Genomic DNA, 26,277 nt, shown 5'->3' with positions numbered 1-26,277 from the left:
AACTATGAACGGAAGATAATCTAACAAAATTATTGGAGAGATAAGGAGCATCTGTGCCTTGAGTGATTTTGAAAACATGATTTTGACTTAGGAATTTGACACGGTCTTTAACTGACAGGTAACCTAGACTGGAAAGCTCCTCCCTACCGATATGTGTACGCGGGCCACAATTTAAAATAAATCATACAGTTTTGTTTTGAGCCACCTGCAGTTTCTTTTTATAATGCGCACTGACGCCATTGAACCAGGCAGGAGCACAATAAATTGACAGCTAATCAACGCAGAGCAAATTAGCTTTCTTAACTTCAGGTCAAAACAATTGCATTGTCTGTACAGAAACCTGATGCGAGAATTAACTTTAGAAACAACAGTTTTCGCTATGAGATCACAAGAAACATGTTGTTTGAACCCAGAACAGTGCATGTGCCTGTTCATGTTGATTTGCATAAGGAAACATCCTGGTGATCCCATTAAAGCCATGCCTCCATCAGCCATTCATCGTTCTCCATGGACGTATCTGTGTTTCATATGCGTGGTCCCTAAAGACACGTTTTCTCCCCAAGGCATGATTAGCCAAGCGATCCAAAAGCCACAAATACTCTGTGGCCAAGTGTTGGGTTTGGCTGCACTTTTGTGGGTCTTTATAGATCATTATCAATCATCATAAATCACTTTTATCAAAACAAAAAACAAAACTAAAAATACCAATCCAGCTCTAAAACTAAAAAACTGATAAACTGGAATTTAAAAGCTAGTGAAAATTTGAGGTTATTCAGATAATTATTTAATGTAATTGAAATCAATGTAGTTAAAATCAATAGCATATTTTATGTTAATATATTATTATATTAATATAGTAATTGATACACTTGTTAACATGAGATCTGTCACTACTTAAAATTTTGCTTTGCATGAATAATAATGCATTCTAAATATAAACATCTTATGCATATGCCTTTAAGCATGTTCCCAAACACACATAGATTTTGATCTTACCAAATTCAGATTAAGAAAAGAAAAAAAAAATGTTTGTAAACCCAGTAAATGATCAGATTTGATCAACCGCATGCTTCATGAAGGAGGCCCATTGTTAATAATATTTTTGGTTTGCCCTCTGGTGACCAAATTCTGAACCCTTTTAAACTTTACCTCAATCACTTCTAAGTTCTGGATTTCCTTGAGCAATAAAATTGGGCTTTCAGCTCAGTAAAAATGAGTCTTTGCTTTCTGCTTGCCTTATAAATCAGTTAAAGCTAAGAATTCTTAACCTTTAGGAATAATTGTCATTGCTTTCCCAGACGCATATTGAAATTGTAGGCTAACAAAGCACACTTGTGTAGAGGCACATGGTATTATATAGAGGCACTATTCCTGGCCCACATCAACGACAGGGTAGAACATACTCCTGATAACTGTTTTTTTTTTTTTTTTTTCCAAACACAATACATGTTACGTTTTTGTCCTGTAAAGCTTTACCAAAATCTCTGGTAGTATACTGCTCTGTCTGTATCATTGAAATGATCATGATCTAAACTGTGTATATATCATGGCAGTTCGGATGTCTATAGCTGCACCGTGTTTGCCGAGCTTGTCATAGAGATGTTGTAGACGGTCATTGAGAGACTGAACTGGAGCAACTTTTGTTGCCCTCTGGTTTAATTTCCTGCACATTAGTTATGACGATGATGAACTGAACACCCATACCATGTGACCATGTGACTGTGTGACCCGCAAATGCGCCTTTCTGTCTTTTTTTTTGCTAAACTGGGCGAATAACTACTAAAATCTTTGCATAGTGCGGAGTGCCTCCCATCCTTGTGTGGGACTGGAGACAGGGTTGCCCTGACTCTAGGATTACTGATCTTATGCAATCTATATGTTGGCTTTCCCAACAATATATAATTTGGGTCAGCTCTGGCTCCTAAAGGCTGAATGGTAAATCTACTAGGAAATTAGACTGAGATGCCTCGGGAGTTCAGATTGTCTAGGGCATTCGTCAGGCCAAAGCTATGTCAGGGCCCGCGTTCATAAATCGTGTTGGAGTCTGAGTGCTTGATCAGGGTGCGGTTTTGCATTTTAGCTCTTAATGGGTAATGTTAAAGTGAAATGTCTCCCTTGGTTTTTTAAAATTTCTTTATTTTTTATTTTTTGTAAAAGGCTACCTGTCCTGATAAAAATGAACTCTCAGCCAACTCTCTACCTCTAGTGAGTGCTGAGATATAGCCCCAAACTGTGCATGCTTCAGGTACCTGCGTCGCTATGGACTACAACGTGGCAGATTACATTCTCTGGGTTGGCATCAGACAATGGCAGTCTTTTATTGGGGGGATGGATGGATGCTGTAATTTGACAGAGGCTAATGTCTCTAGCAACCTGGCCACTAAAACTATGTTTATGATGTTCACTTCTGTTCACATTCATGCTTAAGTTCAGTGAATTATAAAATAAGATACAATATAGCCATCGCTCAAGTCAACCAAACAGTTGCTTGGAGTCATTTTGGATGGTAATTTATCATGGGTGGTGCAACTAGACAGAGCTATCAAAATGGGAAGAAGCCTGCAGTGATGAAAATATGTTGAAAAGTTATATCAATAAATTCAATTAGGCAGGTAATACAGGTTTTGGTATTATTACAAGGATGGTCGAGTCGGCAGATTTTTGAACTGGGAGATGAGACTAGAACTTGTGCAACCCAAGTGGGGTGTTTTATTTACAAAAGTGCCCCCCCAACTTATACACAAACATTTATATATACACAAAACAAAACAAAAAAATCAGCATGTGAATTATACCTGACTCATGCCCACCTACTGCCAGCCGCTCTACTAACAGCAAATGACCTGCTTATATACTGTACATTAGCTAGACTCCGCCATTTCCACACAAAATCCAATTATCTCACAGAATAAATAATAGTACATTTTTACACAAAGAAATCATTATACATAATTAAAAGTTACAGCTCTAATCTCCAATCACATATCTAATTGGATACAAGAAAATATGACTAAAAACACATTACGGTCCCTCCCTGTCTAAATCACTATAATCATATCTGATGTGACAGCAAACATCCAAACTTCAGAGGCCATGTGAAATGCCTTCGGGGAAAACGTCGCCACTGTTGTGTATTGGGTATTGATAAAACAACCAATTGTCAGCAGGGTCGTGCAGCTTCCATGTGATCATGTGATGCCTTTTTGACAATCAGGTGGAAGCTGCGAGGCTTTGCTGCTAATTGGCTGTCTAATCAACACCCAACAGAAAATAGCGATGATGTTTTTTTCCCCCGGAAAATCATACCTGATGCCACATCAGGTATGATTAAAGTGAAAACCAACAAAGGAAAGGCAATACACCACATTACATTAGATTTATTTGGCAGACGCTTTTATCCAAAGGGACGTACAAAAGTGCATTTCATGGTCATGGACAACTACAAAACACAGGTTCAATAACATACAATACTTATTTTGTACAGCTATTTCTAGCCAAGAACACAGTTTAGTTCACACAGTGAACCCTATTCTGACCTAACCTCTAATTATCATTGCGGCATATCACCCAGCCCTAAGTGTATGTCATTATGATGTATACCTCTACCAACATTGCTCCTGTCACCGAAGCTATTTCTGTGCAGAGATTGCTTTGGCCAGCCACTGGGAGAGGCTTAATCAGTTATGCCTTGATCTGTTAAATGAGCTGAAAGGCGTTTTGTGGTGGAATTTCCCTTTCAGATATGGGCATGGGAAACTTGATAAAAGATATAAAAGATCCGCAGTCTTTTTCTGGTTTGTGACTGTTGTGGTTGTGCAAATAAATATGAGATCTTGATGAGGAGTGGGAATTGTAGTTCTGTTGAAAAGGGCAGCCGGCACCATGAAATTGTTCTTTGAGAATGATACTGATCTACAGCTGATTCCTCAGTGGCAGAGAGGATACAGTGCTTTCTTTTTCCTGTCAGCTTTCGTATTTTGAAATAGTAATAATTGATATAATGGCAGCAGGAAGTGTTCCGAGTGAACCTATGTCTCTTATAATGTGCGTTCTTTGTCCATTAGCACCAAAAATAACATTTGCACAAAGTTCCAATGGTATGATTTATTAGGTACTTATGACAGACTGGAACGCAAGTGATTAATTACAGTGATGTCATTTTGAAGCGAATAAGGGCATTGATGTCATTCTGAAGCAGATAAACAGTCATTTTCAAGCCATTCCTCCCAAAAGTTCAGCTTGCCAGCGTTGGACCTTTGGAGAACGTAATATTAAGTGTTGGCACCCTGAGGGTGGGGTGGTGAGTGATTTTATCGGTTACATGTTCTGTTTGTCAGTCTGATCCTGAGAAAGTCAAGGAGCCGCTGCTTAGCCTAGGCCAGCTAGGATGTGGAAGGATCCCTGGCTGTGATTCCTCTTGCTTAACTGTTCCCTGCAAGGGCTGCATTAGCATTTACATGAAGCCCCTGGAGTTTGACTAGCAAACATTTGATCTTGTGAACTGCGCTGTACATAAAGGGATGATTTCTTGTTTTGCATTTGCTTTGTTTACTTTGCTGAATATATGTCCAGTTTTCTGTTCATTTTGATCTGCTTATTTTCTCACGACTTCCTCTTCCAGCCATGAGACTGGAAAACAAGTGGATGTGTCCAGTATGAGTGCTGTGAATGGCCCGTTTCCTCTGCTCCAAGATAAAAGGCTTTCTAATTATGTCTCGTGTACACCCTGACCTCCTGAAAATGTGCATGTTTATCCTTTGTTGTGTATGTTTTTTTGGGGGAGGGGGTGGGGGGGGGGCTGCCTCTTGCCACCGTCTTCCCTCTGTCCCTGAGGACCTGGCTGCTGGATGAGATTGTGGTGTGTGTGCAGGCCCAATGTTTTTGTGCATTTCCTCCATAATCTGCATGGGGGGCTGATGAATGTCCATCTCCTAAATGTTTTTTCACTTCATTCCAGAGGACGTGATTTCATATTGTCCACTCTTTAAATTTCACAGGTAATAAAACCTGACCGATAGTGCTGTACATCATGGAAACTGAGTTGTGTGTGTGTGTGTGTGTGTGTGTGTTGTGTGTGCGCGCACTTTTATGGTAGGGACTGAGTGAGTGAGCTGTGTATATAGGTGATTGTTTATGTACGTGCATTAAGAATTAGTGAATTTGCATTTAGGTAAACGTATCTGCTTGTGTAGTTTACCATGTGCATGCATTTGAGTGAGTGCATGTGTGTGTCCTTTATGAGCCCAGTGTTGATGATGCATAAATAAAAGGCTTGTTAATAAACGTAATTCAAAATAACTGGCTTAAAATGTTTGATAATCAAGCATGTAATCAGGTAGGTAATTCACATCCCTCCCAAATCAACCATTCAGTTACAACAGTGTAGTTCTGCAGATCAGGACTACTCTGATATAACTGCAGGTCAGGATTACACTGATGTAGCTGCAGGGCAGGACTACACTGATGTAGCTGCAGATCAGGATTACACTGATGTAGCTGCAGATCAGGACTACACTGATGTAGCTGTAAGTCAGGACTGCACTGATGTAGCTGCAGATCAGGATTACACTGATGTAGCTGTAAGTCAGGACTACACTGATGTAGCTGCAGGGCAGGACTACACTGATGTAGCTGTAGGTCAGGACTACACTGATGTAGCTGCAGGTCAGGATCACACTGATGTAGCTGCAGGGCAGGACTACACTGATGTAGCTGTAGGTCATGACTACACTGATGTAGCTGCAGGTCATGACTACACTGATGTAGCTGTAGGTCAGGACTACACTGATGTAGCTGCAGGTCAGGATCACACTGATGTAGCTGCAGGGCAGGACTACACTGATGTAGCTGCAGGTCAGGATCACACTGATGTAGCTGTAGGTCATGACTACACTGATGTAGCTGTAGGTCATGACTACACTGATGTAGCTGCAGGTCATGACTACACTGATGTAGCTGCATGTCAGGACTACACTGATGTAGCTGTAGGTCAGGACCATACTGATGTTACTGCGTCACCCGAGTTAGAAGGGTCTGGATTAGATACTAGGGCTGTCAGAACCAATTTCAAAATGCCAACATTCGAATGACAAAAAAATTTGTTTCGGATTAGTTTCATTCAGGAAAAATTAGCATTTGAAAGTGTAAACAAACTACGACATTTTATTTTGCACAAATAAAACTTTTCCTTTACGGCACATTCCTTGCTCTTCTTGTGCAAAGCATCATGGCTGACAATATAGCTGTCAGTATTTCTCCTGAATGTCTAATGTTTGGAAAGTGTTTCGATTTTTTGCTGCTCTTGGCAAGGTTCAATTGAAGTAGTAGTTTGCTGAATTTGCAAAGTGGAGCTAATCCAGAATGGAGATATCGCACACAAACTGGCATGAGGGCCCACTTAAACTCTGCATCTAGCAGGTTTGGAGAGCTTACCATGTCAGATGCACCTGCATCTGTAAACAGCCACGCATGTGTGTACCTGATGGGACACGCATCTACATGCTGTAACAGCACGTTAACAGAATGAGCCACTCAGCAGCCCGGCACCTCCTTTTGATCTCTTTTGCTGATTGTGCATGCATTTTATAAATGAGTGACCATGCGTGTACATCTGCTCTAAAGTGCATACGAAACGAAAGCATTTTGTTATGGAAAGTAGTACATAGCACACCTCATTAAGTCCATTTTGTGCTTCAGTAATGGCTGTAGAGCTACCAGTCTTTTGTTGTTTACTCTGTTTCTGAGGTGGGGAATGTGGATATCCCCCCCCCCCACCCAATCCCTTTCTCCCTGATTGAACCAGAGCAGTTTACTTCAGACAGCTCTGATTACAGCCCGCGTCTTACTGAGCTCTCAGATGGACCTCTGGTTTTGTTTCATTTCCAACAGTGTGTGGATTAGTAACTTAAAGGACGTTACAAATTCACACACTCAGAAGAAGGGGAGTTGCAGTATTTTTGTTTGGTATTTTAGGGTGTGCTGTGCTTCATTTACTGACTTTCACTTTCTTTTTGCCTGTTTATTCCAGGCAGCAGTTGTCACAAACAAACTTGGAGGACTCGTCGTCTGTTTCTCCAAAAACGCCTCGCCCGAATGTCAAAAGGAAAGCACCAAATGCAAGTCGGCCAGTGGTAGAATGTACCATTATGAAAAATTTTCTCAAAAAGGGGAATTCCCCTTCCTCCTCTTCCTCTTCATCCTCCCTTACAAAAAGGCCCCGACTACAGCCTCCATGCAGCAATAAGAATTTGAGACAGGACTCATTGAAGATGATTCGAACTGTGAAAGTGGAGCTAGTGCCATTACCTGCAGAAATGACAAGGACTCTGGTCAAAGAAACGGTGGCGGTACCTTCAGGCCTGACAAGGGCTGTAAAGGAAAAACAAGTTAAGGTTTCTGCACAGGTGTCTAGATCTGTGAAGGACAGGAGAGTTGAGGTACCTGAGCAGGGTGCCAGGACTGTGAAAGAGGAGAGAGTTGAGGTCCCTATGCCACTGACTGGGCCTGTGAAGAAGGAGAGAGTTGAGATCCCTGGGCAGGGTGCCAGGACTGTGAAGGAGGAGAGAGTTGAGGTCCCTGTGCCACTGACTGGGCCTGTGAAGAAGGAGAGAGTTGAGATCCCTGAGCAGGGGACCAGGACTGCTAAAAAGGAAATGGTAGCAGAACCTGCAACAGAGTCATCATCCGGTTTGACCTCCAGCCCTGAGTCTGCTTCCACCTCCCTCAGTATGAATGCCGTAGTGAAAGGTGAATTCTGGTTTTACTCCAGCAGCTATAAAAATGTGAATGGAATATAGAGAAACATTAAAGCTGGTTCTTCAGTCTCAGTTATTCTTGGATACAGAAGTGTGGAATAGTTCTTACTATTAGTCCACATTTGCAAGATTTTTATTTATTTATTTTTTTCAATTGGTGACATTCCACTGGGCATTTAAGAAGGGAACTATGATTAAAAATAAGCTTGTTTTGGCAGTACCTCTGTTTTGCTAGTTGCAAATAGCAGGCTGTCATTAAAATAGAAACTGTCTATAGACAGCTGGAGAATGTCCCTTCATTTACTTATTTATTTTGAGGTGCAGCTTTGAATGTGTGCCCCAGTAGGGTTCACGGGAAGTCTCTGCATGTGTTTGTGTTCCAGTGGAGTGTCCGGTTTGCTCAGTGGGCATCCTAGAGCACCACATGAACAGTCACCTGGACAGCTGTCTGATGAGAGGAGAGAAAAAGGAGAGCTTGCGGAGGTATGGCAGGAGTGTTTTTTTCCTTTTTACTCATCTTTGCAGGTATTTTAGGACTTCCAGGCCAAATGCATCAAAGGAAGGGCTGTGCTACCAAATGACAACTGCTTCACAGCAGTTTCCCAAAGATTCTCCAAAATTTATAATTACGATAGTGTCAACAGTTTTTTAAACGTGTGCATATTCTCTGAGACGGTAACATTGAGGAGTTTATAGTGTGTCAGTGTGTCAGCCTCTAAGTCAATTAGCACTGCCCACCTCCTTCAGTGTAATGCTAGTCTCCTTCCTTCTGATAAACTGCTTCTTGTGCAGTCGCACCATCGGGAGTTTGAGACCCAGTTTTGCCCTCGCACTGTTCTTCTCACTCTGGTCTTTAAGCTTTGTCCAAGCGCAGTAAGTACAAATACAGTTTCCCGTGGGACTAAAGGTGTTGTCAGGACAATGTATTTCTCATTGAACAAAGGCGGAAAACGCACAGCTTCCTGAGCTGTGGCAAGAGTAAGAATTCCTCTGGCCTTCAGCAGTGGCTTGCCCCTCATTATGATAAACAGGAAATCGCAGCCTCAACATACCGACTTACAGGATTTTTTGTCTTTTAGTACTCTTCCTCTGCTGCTGCAATTCGAGTTGCATATGAGAGGCTTTTTTTGTCCAGTATTTTTGTTTGTAGCCTGCTCATAGCTACCCTCTTTGTTCTGAATGTAATCAAAGGAGAGACAGGTTAAAGACAAGAAAGCGTTCCTGGATGTGTTCTTCCTTTATTGCCCATGGCTGGTAAGCCATTAAAGCAGAACTCTTTTTCATATTCTCTGACTGCTAAAAGGAAACCAAGTAGCAATTTAGCGACTCCAGTAAAATAGACAGTTTTCAACTCAGTTGTATGTCTTGTAAGAAAACAATTCTGGTTTTTGATGTGATTTCAGACCGTTTTAGCCCCTGTCCCTGAAAGAGCCTGCAGTTGTTACTCATTTTACTGGACGGAGCAGTGACAGTCCATAATTTCACTAGGGGCAGATGTTGAGGGCTAGTGTAACTGTAGGAGGAAGCCAGCTTTGGGCATCTCTTCCTTTCTGGGGCACAGCTGAGCATTTTGCCCTGAGCAGAGGCATCCAACAGTTCTGCAGTGATTGTGATTGACAACGTGTCTAACTTTTGTGGCTCAGTCTCGTGAGGATGGCTGATGTGTTTTTTCGTAAATGCGAATAAACTCTTTCCCACAGGATTTATTTTCTGAAAATGATTCACTACAAGTTCCAGTCAGATGGAAAAATCCCAGAATCATTGCAGTTATTCTGCAACCTGCTTCTCATTTATCACAACGTGCATTCAGTAGGGGAGATTTTGCCTTTGCTCAGGACTGTTTTAGCTTTGCATGGGTTTGGTCCTGGAGTATGTCCTTACAGTAGTTGCTGGTCATAACTCATAATGTGTAAAGGTGTCTTATTTCTAAATTAAATGGAATTCAACTCTGAGAAGTCTGATATCGAATTTAAGTGTTGTGGATATGCCAGTAAATAAAGAGTTGTGGTTCTGTGAAGCTTTTTTCTTTTTAGCTTGGAGTTATCCCCCCCCCCCCCCCCAAGGGTTCCAGTGCTTCCAAAATGATGAGCCAGCCCACTGGATCCCAATCTTGATTAGTGTGATGAGATTAAAGTTTGGCACTTTGACCACATCCTCTGTAAAGGTTGCTCAATTTGTGGTCTTCTGTGTAGGCGTGACTGTTTAATGTTAGAATGTGTCAGTTCTGGATCACAAATGGCTCAATTGTTGCTGCTCTCCCCCAAACTTAGCGAGAACATAATTACCTTTTTATTTATATGTTTAATGTCTTTGCTGTTTATATAGGCTCTTATTAGCTCAAATAAATTCTACAATTAGCAAAAACAAAATGCTGTTATTCCTCCCTCACAGTATAAAACATGTGCATTTGAGGGCACAATAAGTCTAGTACTGACCTTTGACATGAAGTGTCAGTGTGCAGTGCTAGTTCTGTCTCTGGCATGTGACTGGAGGCATACTGTACTGTAACACTGGCTTTTTTTGTTGCTTTCTGTCATTTGCTGCTAATGTGGATGGATTGCTTGCTTCTGTAGAATAGTTGTGCTAATTTGTGCTGGCAGACTTTAATACATCTCTCTGCTACTACAGGGGAGAAATGTGCTCAGGGCAATTTTTGTCCAGCTGGTCAGTGTACCGTATTGTGGAATGGTTTGGTTTGTGAGAGAACTTGAAGGATAGACTGTGTTTGTTGGATTTCATAATTTGGTGTCCCTCGGCCTCGTTCAGGACTGCGCCTCGAGCATAGAAAAGGACAATTTGCAGATTGGTTGGGGGAAAAACAACTTGGATTGTAATTTTGTTTTGTTTTGTTTTGTCTTTGCTTCGCTTGTGTGATCAGTTAATCTTTGCGAATGCTCCAGGGAGGGTCAGCCTCAGACAAGAAAAACAATGTGGGCCTAATATCGGGTGGCAGGGAACCCGGAGCTGTTGCTTCCTGCCTGTGCTGTGGAAAATGTAGATCATTTCGGATTCAGATTTTGCATTCAGCGTGGTGGCAGAGCAAAGGGAAACTGGTGATTTATGAGTCTTTACTGATAGATCAGGGGAGAGAGGACGGAGACGTGCTTTACTCTGCTGCCAGATGTATTCATGCCTTACACGCTTTATTGGGGGTGACCCTGAGCCCTGGCTGTTGTTTGGTTGAGTGAGAAATTGCCCGTGTCTGTGCATACCGGTCCTGAGTTAAGTAATCAGTTGTGCATCTTTATCGCTCTTGTTTTGGGCTGAGCTCAATGGCTTCCTTCTCTGGTTCAGCCAGCTTCTGACCTGCATCTGAGCGCTGATAGTCTGGAGGAGCTTGGCTGCCTGCCCTGTGTACTTTAGTGCATTTTTACTGGAAGGGGTGTGACGTTAGGAAGGAAACACTGCTGTAAGTCTCCTTTCTCTCTCTCTCTCCTTCCTTCTGGACAGTGTTTATGCATAAACAAATTAAATTATGGGTGACTAGAAGGTAATGCCAACTGTGACTTATACTGTAGTGATGACTACTACTGGCTATGACTTCTATTTATTCTGTTTTTCTCCTGCTTTTTTGTGTTTTCTGCTCATATATAACAGTAGATATAAAAAATTTTTAAGCCTTATGATGTTCTAGTTGTGCAATAATATTAGTGATCCAGATTATTCTCAGATAGGACAATATTTGTGAAAATTAAGTGTTGTTAACAGAAAAACGATGTGTGATGTGAGGCAACAGTTGTAAACATGTCAAGCCATCAAACTCCTCCCACTCCCCAGGAAAACAGTTTTTTTTTTTCTGTTTATTGCAGCTCAGCCAAAAAGAGGAAGCCGCTTGGCAAACTGGTGTACAACCTACTGAGCATGCAGGCGCTGAGGGAGAGACTGAGGGACCTGAACCTACCCACCCAGGGTTCGCGGGATCAGCTGGTCAGGAGGCACCAGGAGTATGTGCTCCTGTACAATGCAGAATGCGACTCCTTCACCCCCAAGTCAGGTTGGAAGGCCCCTTATAATTGTGTTCAAAACCAGGTCAGAGCAGGTCCCCCACCCTTTTTTCATTTTAGGGATGTATAATTTCTTCTAAATATGCTAAAACTATTCGTTTTTCCTATTTCTTTCCCCGTCAGAAAATTTACATTTATATGTTTTGCGATTGTTCTGTCAGACTTCTGGTTGTGATTTTATTTGTCAGGTTTTATTACTTTTTAGAACCTAATATGAAATCATACTTCCCATGTAGTAGAGTACACGGTTTCGTTGATATATTGTATTTTCATTGGTTTTTTTATACCGTTCATTTTTTTGCACTCCCAATGAGCATCTGTCACATCAAGGATGGTTAGATGGACTAAAGCCAATGTGAGCAAAATACTCTTTTGTGCCCTGATAGTCTTTTTCAGTACTTGGTATTTCGTTTTGATCTTAGTACCAAACAGTAGCAGCTTTAGTGACTTTATTTGTAATTCAAAAATTGTGTATGCCTGAGAAGCATATTTTTGGTAACATTCAATTGATGCAGTAGCCTGCTCTTGGAATGTACACTCTACACTGAATGCTGTAAGTAGCATTCACCTAAATTGCACTTATTTTGGACATACTTTTACCCAAATTTCCCGGTGGGTTTTTTTTTGACATCCCCCATATTTTCTGAATATAGCCCCCCTCCTGTTCCTGGATTTTAATGAAACGTGACACAACTGCCATACTCATTGGTCCTCAAGCAGAACCCTATCAAATTCCCCTGGGCACAAGGTCAAAGGTCAGAGTCAGAGGCACCTGATAAGTTTGACTATTTCCAGTTCTAGCTCATTTTCATGGAACTTTAAACTAATATTCCTCTCAGTGCTCCCTAGAACCCAATTTATCATCGAGTTCGAATTTCAGATGTCAAGGTCACAGCAGTCTCTTTTCCAAAGCAAGGTTGTGATTGTTTGTGCTTGTACTTTGACAGGATCGAAGACCTCTATTTGCTAGATAACACCATGGCGCGGGTATGGTTTCTGGTAGCATTCCTCAGGAACTGAACGCAATCAGAGTTCTAATCAGGCTACATTGCTTTAAAATGCTTTGAAACGGTCCCAGGAACTCCTTCAGAGGTTTCAGCCTATTATTTCCAGCAGTAACTGTCTTCCGTTCATTACTCGGAATTGTTAAAAAAAAGAGATGGAAAACACAATTCTTCACTATTGCTTTTTGGAATAAGTTCTCCAATTGTAGAAATAATAATTTAAAACAAAAACATTTTGCAGTTTTCCTTGACAGAAAGACAGTAATACATTATATTTTGGGGAAAATTTGCCTGAAGCTCTAAATCACTGCAAAGTTGGAGGGAAAGACCTGTCGGCATCACGGTCCAGCCTTTGAGCTGGCCGGGGTGAATGCTCCACACTTCCGGGTGGTCGACCATGTGACGGAACTATCAGTGCCCAGACAATCCCCAGTGCCACAAGAAAAGAGGCAGACTGTCTTTTGGGTTTTTCTTTCTGTGTGCGATTTGAGGCCTGCTGAGATGTGCGCTGTACGCCCCCCCCCCCCCAAACCGCCCACCCCAGAAGCCACAGCTGCCAAAAAGTTTCCCTTGAGCTGTGAGGCCAAGGCCTCGGGAGAGAGATGCCAGGTGTTGGGTTTCCAGTACAAATCAGTTGCACTTCCTCATTTCCTTGAAGGGCCCCATGCATTTCCTAGTGCATCTGATGTCTCTTCAAAAAGCTGCATAACTTTAATCCCCACAAGGGGATGTTAAACCTGAGAGATGAGAAACAGCATCAGTCTTTTTGACATGAACGGCATGAAGTGACCCTCTCAGAAGGAATATCTTGAGTGGTTTGTTTTTCTCCATCTCTCGCTTTCATGCATCTCATAATTGGAGGGAAATCAATATGCGGTGTAGGGCGTTATGTGCCATGTCAAGCAGTGTTAGGTAAACACAACATAACGTGACTTTTGAGCCTCTTATCAGTGAAGTTGCTGTACCGAACCAACATTGCCATAAAAAACGCTGTTCTTCAGTACTGTGGAAGGGAATTCACATTTTCTGGACTGGTAAGCTGAAATGGTCCACTGGTTTTTGTTTGCACTTTTACTGAATATTTTTCTTCTGAGTAGATATTTTCTATATTACTACCATTATCAGTGTTTACAGTTTTACAGCCTACGTAAGCTTTTGTGTGATCAGTTTGCATATTAGGTCATTTAAATGTTTACCCAGCAGCAAATGATGTAGATCGATTTGGTGCCGGTACAACTGGAAGTTTCTTTTCTGGGATTCAAACCCAACTGGACAGTCAGAGCCCAGTGCTGACAGCAGTACTCCTCTAAACTGTGAGATTACTGCTTCCAGTTTAAAGTTAAGAGTGAAATCTTTGGAAGCCCCTAAACCCATGCCTATGCTTGATTGATGTGGGTAGAAAAACTTTGACTATGTATTCCCAATTTGATTCATTTAAAATGGACGGATATAAGCATAAAGGCGGCTAGCCTTGTCTTCAGATAAGTCATTATTGTTCACATTCTGGCACAAAAATCTATAAAGGCTTTCTATTTTGCTCTTGCTATGACTGGTGAAATACTGTACTTCATGTGACAGTTAAAATTAGTTTTTCTTTTTTTAATGTTTCTGGTATGATATTTACAACCTCATAAGCGCTGTAGAACAGTGGATAATTGTTTCCCCCGTGGGTTTCAAGAATATCCTGTTGTGTCAGCCAGTCAGTAGCATAGTCTGAAATTTGCTGAAATGATTTTGGCTGGCAGCAGCATATAGTATACAGTTCTTTAAAATTTACCGGTGACATTGTAAATGAAATGAATCAAAGGAAAAAAGCCCCCCTTTAAACCCCCCCCCCCCCCTCCCCCCGTGATTAAAACCCAAACCCAGGTTAAGGTTGTGTTCATGTGTACAAATCTGCAGTAATGTAATACTAAAGTGAGCACCAGTTTGGTATCTCTCAAGCTCACATCTTTCATAATAAAGATAATGATAATCTGATAATGAGCACAAATGATTAGATTAATGTAACAATGTAACAAAGACTTTGGATCTGAAAGTCAGATTCTCCATTTCAGGAAGCAAGAAATTGCCGCTACATTCTGAGTGCATTTCATTCGTAGATTCTTTCCACACTTTCAATCACGTTGGACACATGTGCCACATGAAGTGAAAATGGGCAAAGAATACTCACCTTGCTTTCTAGATACAGTGTGAACACACCAAACTATGTGGCAGTGGCACAAGGTGTTTCCTCAGTGGATTTTGTTGAAAAAAATTCAATTACCTTGGCGACAAAACTATCATGTTCAGGCTGAGTGGTCATTTTTTTCAATCTATTTCTCAACAGTACAGTGGAATGTGTTGCACATACCCAAATAATAAGAAACGCTTTCAAATGTAAGTGTAGTTTTTCTTGTGAATGTTAGAAGGAATCCAGAATATTACTTTGCAGTTTACAGATTAGTTTCGCTAGTTTTTTCCCCACAGACAGTCTTTCTGAAAAAATCCCAGTTGAAAGACTGTATGGAATGACGATCAGGTTATTGAACTGCATTCATCTGATTGTGACTATGCATATTTCATATCAGTGTATTGATTTTTGTGTGAGAATTATATTTTTTTCATTGTTTTTGTAAACAGCAGAAGATATAGCAAAAGAAGTGAAGGCGAATGAAAAGATGAGAGCCCAGCTGCAAAGGAAATCTAAAAGTGTATGTACTATACCTTACAGAGCTACTGTACAAGTCTGATTCACTGTGCTTTAAAAACTGCACAAATGGATTTTCAATGTTTTTAGTCTTCGTTTTGATTGCTTTGCAGGTGATGGTCTTTTCGAAGAATCAAGCGGAAGAAGAAATCGACAAATTGCATTCAAATTATCGTAAGTCACGGGCCGTGCGAAGAAGTCATTACTGATCAACTCCACTATTCTGTCAGCAGATGTAAGATTAGGGATACCGCACTTAGCGTCTGCTCGTCAGATGAAAATGGGATTATATTCCACGCACTGACTCAATCTAAGCAATGCGATCCACTCCTGGTGGACCTGTACCTTGGTTACAGGTCGCCCAAACCCAGCTTTTTGACCTCATACTATTTAATATATAATTTCCTTTTGCTTCCTCCTGTCCTGCAGAAAAGTGCCACTTTTTAGTTTAGCAGACCATCTAGTTCATAATGCACCCTCGAGGAGCTGTAAACAAACTGCTTAACTTTCTGTTTTACTGAATTCATGAACATTCATGCCGAAAAGCCCAGATTATTGAGCAGTGTCTTTGCGATACCCTCAGAACTTCTGGGGGAAGGAAGACAGAGAACAGCACTTTCGGAATTGGTTTATGTGATTTGAGGCGTGCGCCTGTGTTTTGTGTTGGTTTGACCTTTCTGTGGCGAGCGAGCAGAATATTAATAGTGGAGCACACTGAAAATAAATATGGAAGCAAGGCAAGCATGTAAGTATAGGGATAAATCTACTATGACTGTCTTGTCAGTGTTTGAAGAAATCTTTGTCATCTTGATCATTCTGCAAGCCCTTTCCAAAGTGTTTGTGCATGAATAAGTATTTTGAGGTGAAGCGTCTGTGTCCTTTCAGTGGTGAATGGCTCGCAGAGCTGGCGCTGAGTCAGAACTTTGAGTCAGATTAGTGGCTTGTGCCTAATACATCTTGATGCACAACAGTGTCACCTTGGGTCTGTGCTCTTGTTGTCTAATCGCTGCCTCTGGGTCACCTTGCCATGAATAGCATCACACAGTGTGCACGTCGTGGTTTCTGCACGTGTGAACTAGGGTTGTGAAGAGAGAGGAGCTGCTGTACGTTCTGCTGATTCATTTTTTTTAGTAACTTCTGCAGTTTTCTGTGCTGTGGATAAATATAGGCCCTACTCTCTTATGGGTCTGGAAGACCTCAAAAACTACTGGGAAAGGAACAAAATGCTTCAAAGACATTGCAAGTGTTGGTCATCCACTTCTAGTGGGTATTTGTCTTAAAGCTGAATGCAAAAGTTTCCATTTATTTAGATGTCGCCCCTCACAAACACATGCACACATACACATTTTTATATTATGTATCACTCTTTAAGGGAGTTTATGTTGCTCATTTAATTAGCTTGGCAAGGTACATAAACAAAGACCCAACGGTGAATGTGCTTTTCGGAAATGGATAAAATATTTGCTAAGGGATAGCCACACATTTCAGCCAGTGTTATTAGTGTTTGGACAGGGCATATCCCCAACTTTTAATGCTGAATGTCTGTAGAACGGAGTGTGCTTTGGTCTTTCTGTAAACGATGTACCATTCAGAGTATAATTATACTCTGAGTCAGAGTACAATTTAAAGGTCCAGGAAACTGGATTCAAATTGTGGTTATACTCCCCAGAAGTGACAATTGATTGTCTTCTTAATATTTCTGTCAAGTTTTTAATCCAATTATGACCATTAAATGTAACAAACACTATTAGATTATTGTGACCAGTTCAGCAGATAAGGACCGGGTGGGAGTGTATCCTGCTCTCATTAACATTCATATCCGTGAGATGTCATATGTAAACCATTGCTCATCGCTAACTAGGTTAGAGCCGGTAAGAGCAGATTGTCTCAAGCAGTAACCGTACTATACCAGACCAAATAAAAGAAAGCAACATAAACTAGGCTTTACCATCATATTGTTAAACCTGAAGATCGTTCGGTGCTTAATAGCATTGTAACACTGAGCTACTGCACACTAACATTAGACTCTATTGCAGTTTCAAACTCTGGGCATTACACCTGAATAAAGAAAGCCTTTGATTCCGCAAGTCTAAGCTTGAAAGCCATTTAATTGTCGCTAGCTAACAGTAGGCCTGCTTACCGATCCACCATGTTCTGCAACAAGTTCCGGGCGAAAATGGGCACTGCAAATGCTAACTGTTTGGGTTATTGTAATATTGCAGTGCCCATGGGCTCCAGAAATAAAACCAATTTCTTGTAGCTCTCTTCATTCCTGGGAAAAAAGAGAGAATGAAAAATGCTTAGGGATTTTCAACTTAACTTGCCTTAACCACACAAAAGTGGCAAGAGCATCTTTTACATATCACATGTAGAAAGGATTTCACTGGACGTAAGGTTTTTGTTACGTAAGTAACACCCAGTTAACCCTGCCCACTGAAAACCCAAAATTTAGGGGGAAAACAAGCCAATTTCGGCACAGGATTTTGTATGTTTTTTTTTTTTTTTTTTTTTTTTTTTGCAAAAATCATTTTAACGTATTTCTTGGAAATTTGTGAGTGCAAAAACAACGCATCAGCCAAGAATTCACAGATTTCAGTTTTCTGGACCTCTAAAGGTTCCCCCAGGAGTTGTTGCTTCATATATATTGAACCTCTGAAGGGGGTGATGGAATTCCTGGTTCAGATAGAACATTTACATGACTGATTAAGTTCTGATGGGATTTAACAGGGGGACGAATGCCCCACAGTGACAGAGTGGCTGGGTGCAGAATGCTACAAAGCTAAAACCTTGAGGAGCTCAGTGATTCTTTATGTTCTTATTCACAAAATGACAAGTTTTCATTCACGCTTAATATGCCCTGTATCTAGAAATAAATGAACTGACGCATGAACTATGTGTAATCGACAGGTACAGGGAGGATGGGAACCTTGTTAAAGGAGTGTCGCAAACTTTAAATGGGCTGCTGTTTCACTATAAATAGCAGGACAGCCATGACATTTTCTTTGATTAATCATCCATGGGAGGATGACTCACTCATGTTGCTCAGAATGGGAAGGATACAGAGAGACGGAATGAGGACAAACGAGGAAGTGTGAGAGAGGGAGCTCTTGTTGTTCACATCATGGTTTTTTAATGCTGCCGCAAGTCCCTGATGAGCAGCAGTGCTGAGCAATTGTGGAAGATGGGTGACGCAGTTTTTGAACACAGAAGTGCGTATATATATATATATATATATACACACTCACTTTATTAGGTACACCTGTTCAACTGCTTGTTAACGCAAATATCTAATCAGCCAATCACTTGGCAGCAACTCAGTGCATTTAGACATGGTCAAGACGATCTGCTGAAGTTCGAACCAAGCATCAGAATGGGGTAGAAAGGTGATTTAAGTGGCTTTGAATGTGGCATGGTTGTTGGTGCCAGATGGGCTGGTTTGAGTATTTCAGAAACTGCTGATCTACTGGGATTTTCACGCACGACCATCTCTAGGGTTTACAGAGAACGGTACGAAAAAGAGAAAATATCCAGTGAGCGGCAGTTCTCTGGGCGAAAATGCCTTGTTGGTGGCAGAGGTCAGAGGAGAATGGCCAGACTGGTTTGAGCTGATAGAAAGGCAACAGTAACTCAAATAAGCACTCGTTACAACCAAGGTATGCAGAAGAGCATCTCTGAACGCAGAACACGTCGAACCTTGAAGCAGATGGGCTACAGCGAAATGCAAGGTGTACCTAATAAAGTGACCAGTGCGTGTATATGTGTATCTAAAATCTTCAAAAGAATGGGTAATCAATATACCATTAAAATTTACTTCTTAGGGGGGAGAATCCACTGTCATTTTAGTTTTTAAAAAATAATATATTGTACTAGGGGAATAGGAATTAATTAGTCTGTTTCACTTAAGTTGCAGAATGTGAGGGCTCTGCAGAGGTGATGCTGTTGAGCGGTCTTCCAGTTTATTTATTTATTTATTTATTTACTTTTTGCGTCACGTCTCCCTGAAGCTCTTCTTTGTGTCTTTGTCTCTGGGAACATTTTTGATTCTTTCTCGCCAACACTGGCACAAAACATGGTGTTAAAAAATGAAATAAACAAGACCAGGTCAAAACCTAGTATACGGCTGGACATAACACACTTCATCCGGCCGACCAATGGTGTAACTTCACTCAGTCACAGACATTCACGTCTATAGGGCTGGCCCCGCTGTTGTGGTCCAGCCAAAAATCTGTCTCTTTCTCTATCTGTTTATCAAGCCTGCTGCAGCCTTATTTCAAGCTTGTAGATATGTCCATAAGCGGGCTTCTATCCACTACATTCCAAAAAATCCACAGTAACAATGTTTTTGAACCTAGGGAAGCTAGGGCTTGAGTGAAGGGGTAACGGGATCAGTGCAAAATTGCAAAATGCGGATACCTGAAATTAAGATGCTGTCTTTGCCAAATCCCATTGGCTTAGCATGAAAATTGTGGGCTGTTCACGAAATAAGGACTTAATAATAGTAAAGCTATTACTGCCTTGAGCAATCCACTTGTAAATATTGGCAGCATACACTGTATGTCGAATGTACAGTCATTTTAAATTGCTGTATTTTTAGTGAAACATCCAAGCAGGTTCTTTTTTTTTCCATTTATTCTTTCTTATTATTTTTTAACAATTTTTTTTTTTTTTTGCTGTGCTGCTATAATTGTAAAATAAACATATTAGCGATGATCAGTTCTTGCTTCATCTACTGATGTAAAACTAACAAGCTGTGTTTGTACCTTTTCTCATAATTTAACACTTGTGGCACTTTTAAAGTTAACATTGTTTTGATGGGTGTTTTAGTCATTGTTCATTTCTCAATATAAATGTTCAGATAACGTTTAGCAGATAACGTTTGATCGCAATATGTCCACTTATGTACTTATGAAAGTTATAAATATTTCACCTTTAAAGAAACTTTTAAAAGCTGTGACAGGAGCTTTTCCTTGGCGACTGATACACCATAACTGTGGAAGAATGCTTGGGAAAACACTTGTCTGTTTTGATTTCAGAAAGAAAAATCCTTAGGGCTCTCAACCCAAAGAGCCAATTTTCAATTTTTCGCCCTTAGCTTTGTATGGTTTTAATTTGTCACACTTTGAGCCACTAGCAGAGCTTCTGAAGTAAATTTTTTTTTCCACAAACCTACGCTTGAAATCCTCCATCTCTGCCGCTGGCAGTGCTTTTGGTTGAGGTTGTATGTGAGAAGGGATATACTGTAATTAAACCTGCATGTCTTTCTCTCCTGCATGTGCTAGATGTTAAGTACGCATCTGTCTCGCAGCACAGCACATTGTTCTTTGTGGCCTGCTGTTCTTTTTTAACTGAGGGTGACTGGCGTGATCTTCAGTAAATATGTGAGTGAGTGTGTGCGTTTTGACCACGCAGGTTGGTGCGGTTACCTTATATAATCAGTAGCTCAGCCCCATGTTGGTTTGTTGTTTTTCTGTCAGCAGGGTTTGTCAAACTCCGATTCTTTTGTGGCTGCAGTTCCCTCTATTATAATCAGCGGGTCTGAAGAGCTCAGTATGAAGCATTTGCAAATGGGCATGGTGACAGCTTGTTATCAGGCCTTTGCCTTATTTGGCTCGACCTGCTTTGCCTCCTACTTCAATTAAAGCCCTTGAAATTGCACATTTCCTCCATTAACTTGCATTGTGCTTCTAGTGCTTATTTTCAGCTTGCAGTTGTAAACTTATTTTATTTTATTGCCATTGTAGCAGGACTTGTAAATAAAGTGAGATTCTGTGTGCTGGATTTTGTTTGCTGTCCTAAGGAATCAGACGGTCCAACGCCACCATGCACGCCATTACTGAGACTTAAAAAAAAAAAAAAATCCCTATATGAATTTTAATCACCTAATCTCTTCAGCAATCAGGGCAGTTTGAATGGAATCCTAATATAGGCTTTGGATGTGATGAAAGGGCTTGCAATGACTTGGCCTCACATCTGGGAAATAAGTGGTGTGGCAGATTCAATCTTCCTCCTGTCTCAATGAAACGTCGAGCCCATGCAAAGCGAGAGAGTTTAATATTCCATCGCCGCCTGCCTTTGAAAGGCTGACATCTGTGTACATCTGTAAGCATGGTGCAGGCACTAGCAGCTGGTGACTGATGGCTCCAGTTAGCTGGTGGAGGGGCCTATCTGCAGTATGACATTGCCCCATGTGAACGGTGGGCAGGTGGCGCAGGGCAGTGATAACTGATGATTAGGAAGATGGTTTTAGCTTTGGAGCTGCTGAGCGTCTCTGAATAGATCGCTTGGTTTCTGAAAGGTGTCACCTCTCACAGCACACTGGGGAGTGTTGTAATGTCAGTTATGTGAGAAACCGCCTCATCCCCTTGTGAATGGTGCATTACTGCTTTGTGCCCAGGGATTTCTTTCTGAAACAAAAACCAGTTCATGCATAATATTTGGCATTTCATATATCTGAGGTGTATTCATTTACCAGCAAAAAAACAAAGCTTAGTATAGCTTGGTTTAAATTAGGTCTTCAATAACAGTGCAGTTTGTGCTACAAACTAAGTCTTAAATCTTTTGTTCATATAATGCATTGCCTTTAACCAGATTATGCCATTCACTTTGTTTTTTATGGTTTGTGTTTGCTTCATTTCTCAGTACCGTTATCAAATTGCACACAGTGGACCTCTTGCCAGATTTACAATCAAGACTATTTTTTGATGAACATTTTTAATCATAGAGAGATGACGATTATATGGTAATCGATGTAAGCTATCCTATATCCCATGCACAGATGTGCATTGTCTATTTGATAGCTAATAAACTGTAAATACGAAAGCCAATAAGGAAAGACTGGGCCTGGGGCATGCATAGCAACACACCCCATGAGCAGCAATTGATCGTGTTCAATCTGGCATAGTGTCTGAAGGCTAGTCTGTAATTCTATTGTGTTCATGGGCTTAAACCCACACTGACAAGCCAAAATGCAGCATATTGAGTCCTGGCTTTTATTTCAGAAAAATGCATTGTGTGTTACGTTATGCCCGATTATCCCCCTTGCAGAAGTACCATAAAATTAGATTTGTCAGGAATTCTGGTTTCCGAGCAAACGCTGTTCAATCGCCCTCTAGATGCTGCTTTTGTTTAGAGGAGGTGTGCAGTGCTCTTTCTGTCAGTATTTGCCCCTTCATGGATTCTACCAGTGGCTGTAGTGCTATTGGCGTGAATGGCCAAATATTATAGGATTAGCCTTCCGTGTGTCCATTTTTATTTGTTTAAAATTTGTTTTGGTGCAACATTTTATTCATTGTGAGGTTTGAGTCTTTGATGAAGCACCTGCAGTCACTGGCAACGTTACTGTGATGGGGGAAGGAGAGCTCAGCAACATCTCTGGGACAGTCAGACATTTTGTTACATCTGACGAGGACTGGAATCTTGATCCCAGCACATTCACGAATCAACATTGTCACACTTTGTTTCTCCCAGCGTTTGGCAAGGTGGTTAAAATGCGTATTTTAAAATGTTAAGCCTGTAGGCTACGCCTGACACTGTATGACACCGTATGAGCTGTGCGTACATCCTTATGAGAGGGGGGAGGGGCCCATACCTCAGCTCTGTAAGTGCAGAATAATTATGACTGAGATCATGACTGATTGCTGTATCATTAAGCCATTTACCCTGCATGTGCAAGCTGTTGTACATTTAAACACCACCTGACATTTAAACACCTCCTGCAGTAATTGTCTGAAAGTCAGGTTTCAGATCGGTACTTGGCAGGAACACGTACTCGTGCTGTAAAAATGAATGTGCGGAGCTGTTGGGAACAGGGGTGGGGTTCATATGATGATATCACATTGCAATGACTTCTCATGAGTCATTGCAAAGTGATTTAGTAAGTATAGATCTGTATAGGGCTGCTTTTCATATATGAAATGTATGTAAATGATATTCACAAGGAGTGTTGATGCAAGCAATGGATGTGGAATCCATGCAGTGATTGAGTTTTGGTTCATTCACTTTCCTGCAAACTACGCTGCGAAATTAAATTATGCGAATGTGATTTTTCATTCCTTTCACTGGAATGATAATGATTGAATGATTTTTATGACCATGTGATCATAATTGCACACCTTTTTCTTGTGAGGTACAAGTTATTTTCCAATATATGACAATTCTTTTGAGTCTGTGCAGAGTCATGGTTATTGCATTTTAAAGAAAACCATGTTGTACCGATCACATAGATTTTATGTCACGTATTTCCGCCAAACAACGTCCATCTGCTTTGGGTATACTTGCTTGGTTTTTTCGGCTTTTACAAACCTAATCTAATAGCTTTGTCTGGATCTTCTGTAGTGCAAGCCTTTTGTTCTGCCTGTTGGCATCATAATTCCTTTTAGATGTAGCATCTGTTCCTTCATGCAGACTGTTTTTCTGTGTGACCTGATCTACAATTTCCAAATATTGAGCTGAAAAGCTCTTTGAAAGGCCTTTGTTTTATTTGTCATTTTTTCTTGTGAAGGCTAATATAGTTTAATATGACTTCTCCTGGCTCCTCAGAACACATGTGGGTTCTGCTAATAGTGTGCTGTATTTGCTTTTTAAAAGGGCCTCAAGAAGCTCTGATTTAATTATTTTGTTTAAAGAAAGAAAGAAAAAAGTAACTCCATGACATGCACCCTGAGATGTCGTTCATTCCAAGGAATCTCTGGGTGGGGATATGCCTTCAGTTGATGTCGTCTTTGATGAAACTGTGAACAAATTAACCTTTGTGGATGTTTGTGAGTACCTATGGCATTATGCTTGGAAAGATGTTGCTGTTGAGTTTTAAAATTTTCTGCTCATTGAGCACCATAAAAATATGGTTCCATTGAGGTCCGTTGTATCAGAGTGAACTGCAGCGGTTGTCAAGAAAACTTGTCAGATCTCAGTGAAACTGTCTGGATGGATAGATAGTGCTCTGGGTAAGAGGAAATTTACTTTACTTTACTTAATTTCATTTTTGGGTGAACTGCCCCTTTAATCACTGAGGTCTGCTCAAGCTAATCAAATCACTTTAGAAATCAAATAGAGCTGTCAGGTCAAATTACTGTTCGTCCTAACCACACGTTTTTTTGCGGCTGAATGCTGATTGAAGTAAAAGTTTTTTCTCATGACAATAAGAAGCCCACTGCTGGTATTAGCCTAATTTTTAATAAGATTAATCCTTAATATTATCCTTTTAATTATTATTGGAATAATGATTGTTGTCTGTTTCACCATTGCATACACGCTGATAGTATGGTGTGGATAGTAAATGCTACTATCTGGCTTGGTTTATTCAGACTCTCTGGAACATGGACATGGTCAGTTCTCCCCAGTACTCAGCCAACCAGTGACAAGCTATTGTAGTGACTACTGACAAGCATTTTAGCCAATGAAATTCTGTTTCTAATGGTGTACTGTTTGTTAGGCTTTCATGAAATGTTTCTCCTGCGTAAACAATTGATATCTTTTTCAGTATGCATGCTGAGAACGTTAGGTGTGGGCAAAAACTTCTTGAGACTATACGTAAAAAGGTTGTTGTTTTACAACTACAGTTTATTTTGCAATGCCTGAGTCTAAACAGAAGATTTGGCATTTGGAGGCCTTGGAAGAAATCATTCATTTGAGTGAATATTTCTGAGGAGGACAGTGAAAACAGCTTGATCCAATTTAATTGGTGTGCATCTATATACATTCTATACATTATTATTACTCAGTATTTGCTTAAGTAAGGAGTAGGCCTGATTTTGAATAATGAATGTGGTGTGTGAAATTGAGAGATTTGGCATGTTGGGGCTGGGGTATTTGGTGAAAACTTCAGTCAATGGATTAGTAAACAAAATATCTAATGCATTTATCTTCCCGACCTGCTGCTGCCAAAGGGGACACTACCAAAGGGGTTAAATGACCACATTCATGTTTAATTATAGTGTTTTCATTTTGCATTTTGCTGACAGTTCTGAGCTTCAAATAAAGTACACCTTTCTGTTGCACTACTGTATAGCCTGACACACCATAAATGCTTTTGAAAAAGTAATCAGTTTTAAGCAATTGGATGCTTTGGTTTGGCACTTGGACCCACCCCAAACATGTGCCACGCAGCAGAGAACGCTTTACTCGCACTGTTACCTGTAACCACATATATAGCCTGTGTCCTGGTTGATGTTTTGTTAGTAAGCCCTATGTTAGTAAGCCCTTTAGAGAAGCATGGTAAAATAGATTTTTCCAGTCAGTCCCAGGAATGTTGATTTCGGGGCACATAGTTGAGTTGCCCAGGAGATAAGGCCTTGGTTTGTAGGAGGTGTGTGTCACACTCTGTCTGTGAGCATCAGCTACTTTTCTGTCTCTCAGTGACTCTGGTGGAATTTCAATGAATGAATTTAGAGGCAAGCTAAAAATAAAAATGCGTGTGCTTGTGTATCTGCCTTCAGGGCTTCAGATGAAACAAGCACACAGCCATTAAATCTTTATCGTTTTTGAAATATTTTGCGGTTTTTTTTATCGTGGTTTACAATGAGTTGCGTCAGACTATAGGTGTACACAGAGCTGACTCTGGCGGGGCAGCAGCAAAACCGACGTAGAGCTTTGTCTTATGGCCGACTGAATTCTGGTGTCAACTGGACAGAACAAGGTACAAACTGAACAGTGCTTATTTGTGCTGCAGATGTCCCGGCTCTACCTGTTTTTACTGGTTTTTGCCAGTTTAAGATTTTTTTATTTTTATTTAAGAGAAGTTCCGAAGAATGTGTGCTCACTCTGCTCTTTAGGCTCTCGTCTTTAAATTGCTCATGCCAGACGCCAGCAGAATGCTAACACAACTGAGC

General features: G+C 40.8%; 1 protein-coding gene across 2 annotated transcripts in view; it reads left to right on the top strand.

Moving 5' to 3' along the window:
- Nucleotides 1-26,277, top strand: part of rad18 (RAD18 E3 ubiquitin protein ligase) — a 43,449-nt gene that overhangs the window by 3,619 nt on the left and 13,553 nt on the right. Inside the window, exons 5-9 of one of the 2 annotated variants that reach the window (XM_035387070.1) lie at nt 7,028-7,746; nt 8,138-8,237; nt 11,564-11,748; nt 15,388-15,455; nt 15,565-15,625. In XM_035387070.1, the coding sequence (XP_035242961.1) occupies nt 7,028-7,746; nt 8,138-8,237; nt 11,564-11,748; nt 15,388-15,455; nt 15,565-15,625 (1,133 nt within the window). Of the gene's footprint in view, nt 1-7,027; nt 7,747-8,137; nt 8,238-11,563; nt 11,749-15,384; nt 15,456-15,564; nt 15,626-26,277 lie in introns of both variants that reach the window. The other variant, XM_035387069.1, reaches the window with a different exon arrangement.

Source organism: Anguilla anguilla, chromosome 13 (assembly GCF_013347855.1).
Source record: "Anguilla anguilla isolate fAngAng1 chromosome 13, fAngAng1.pri, whole genome shotgun sequence".
NCBI lineage: Eukaryota > Metazoa > Chordata > Actinopteri > Anguilliformes > Anguillidae > Anguilla > Anguilla anguilla.
This window is presented reverse-complemented; position numbering and strand designations above follow the sequence as displayed.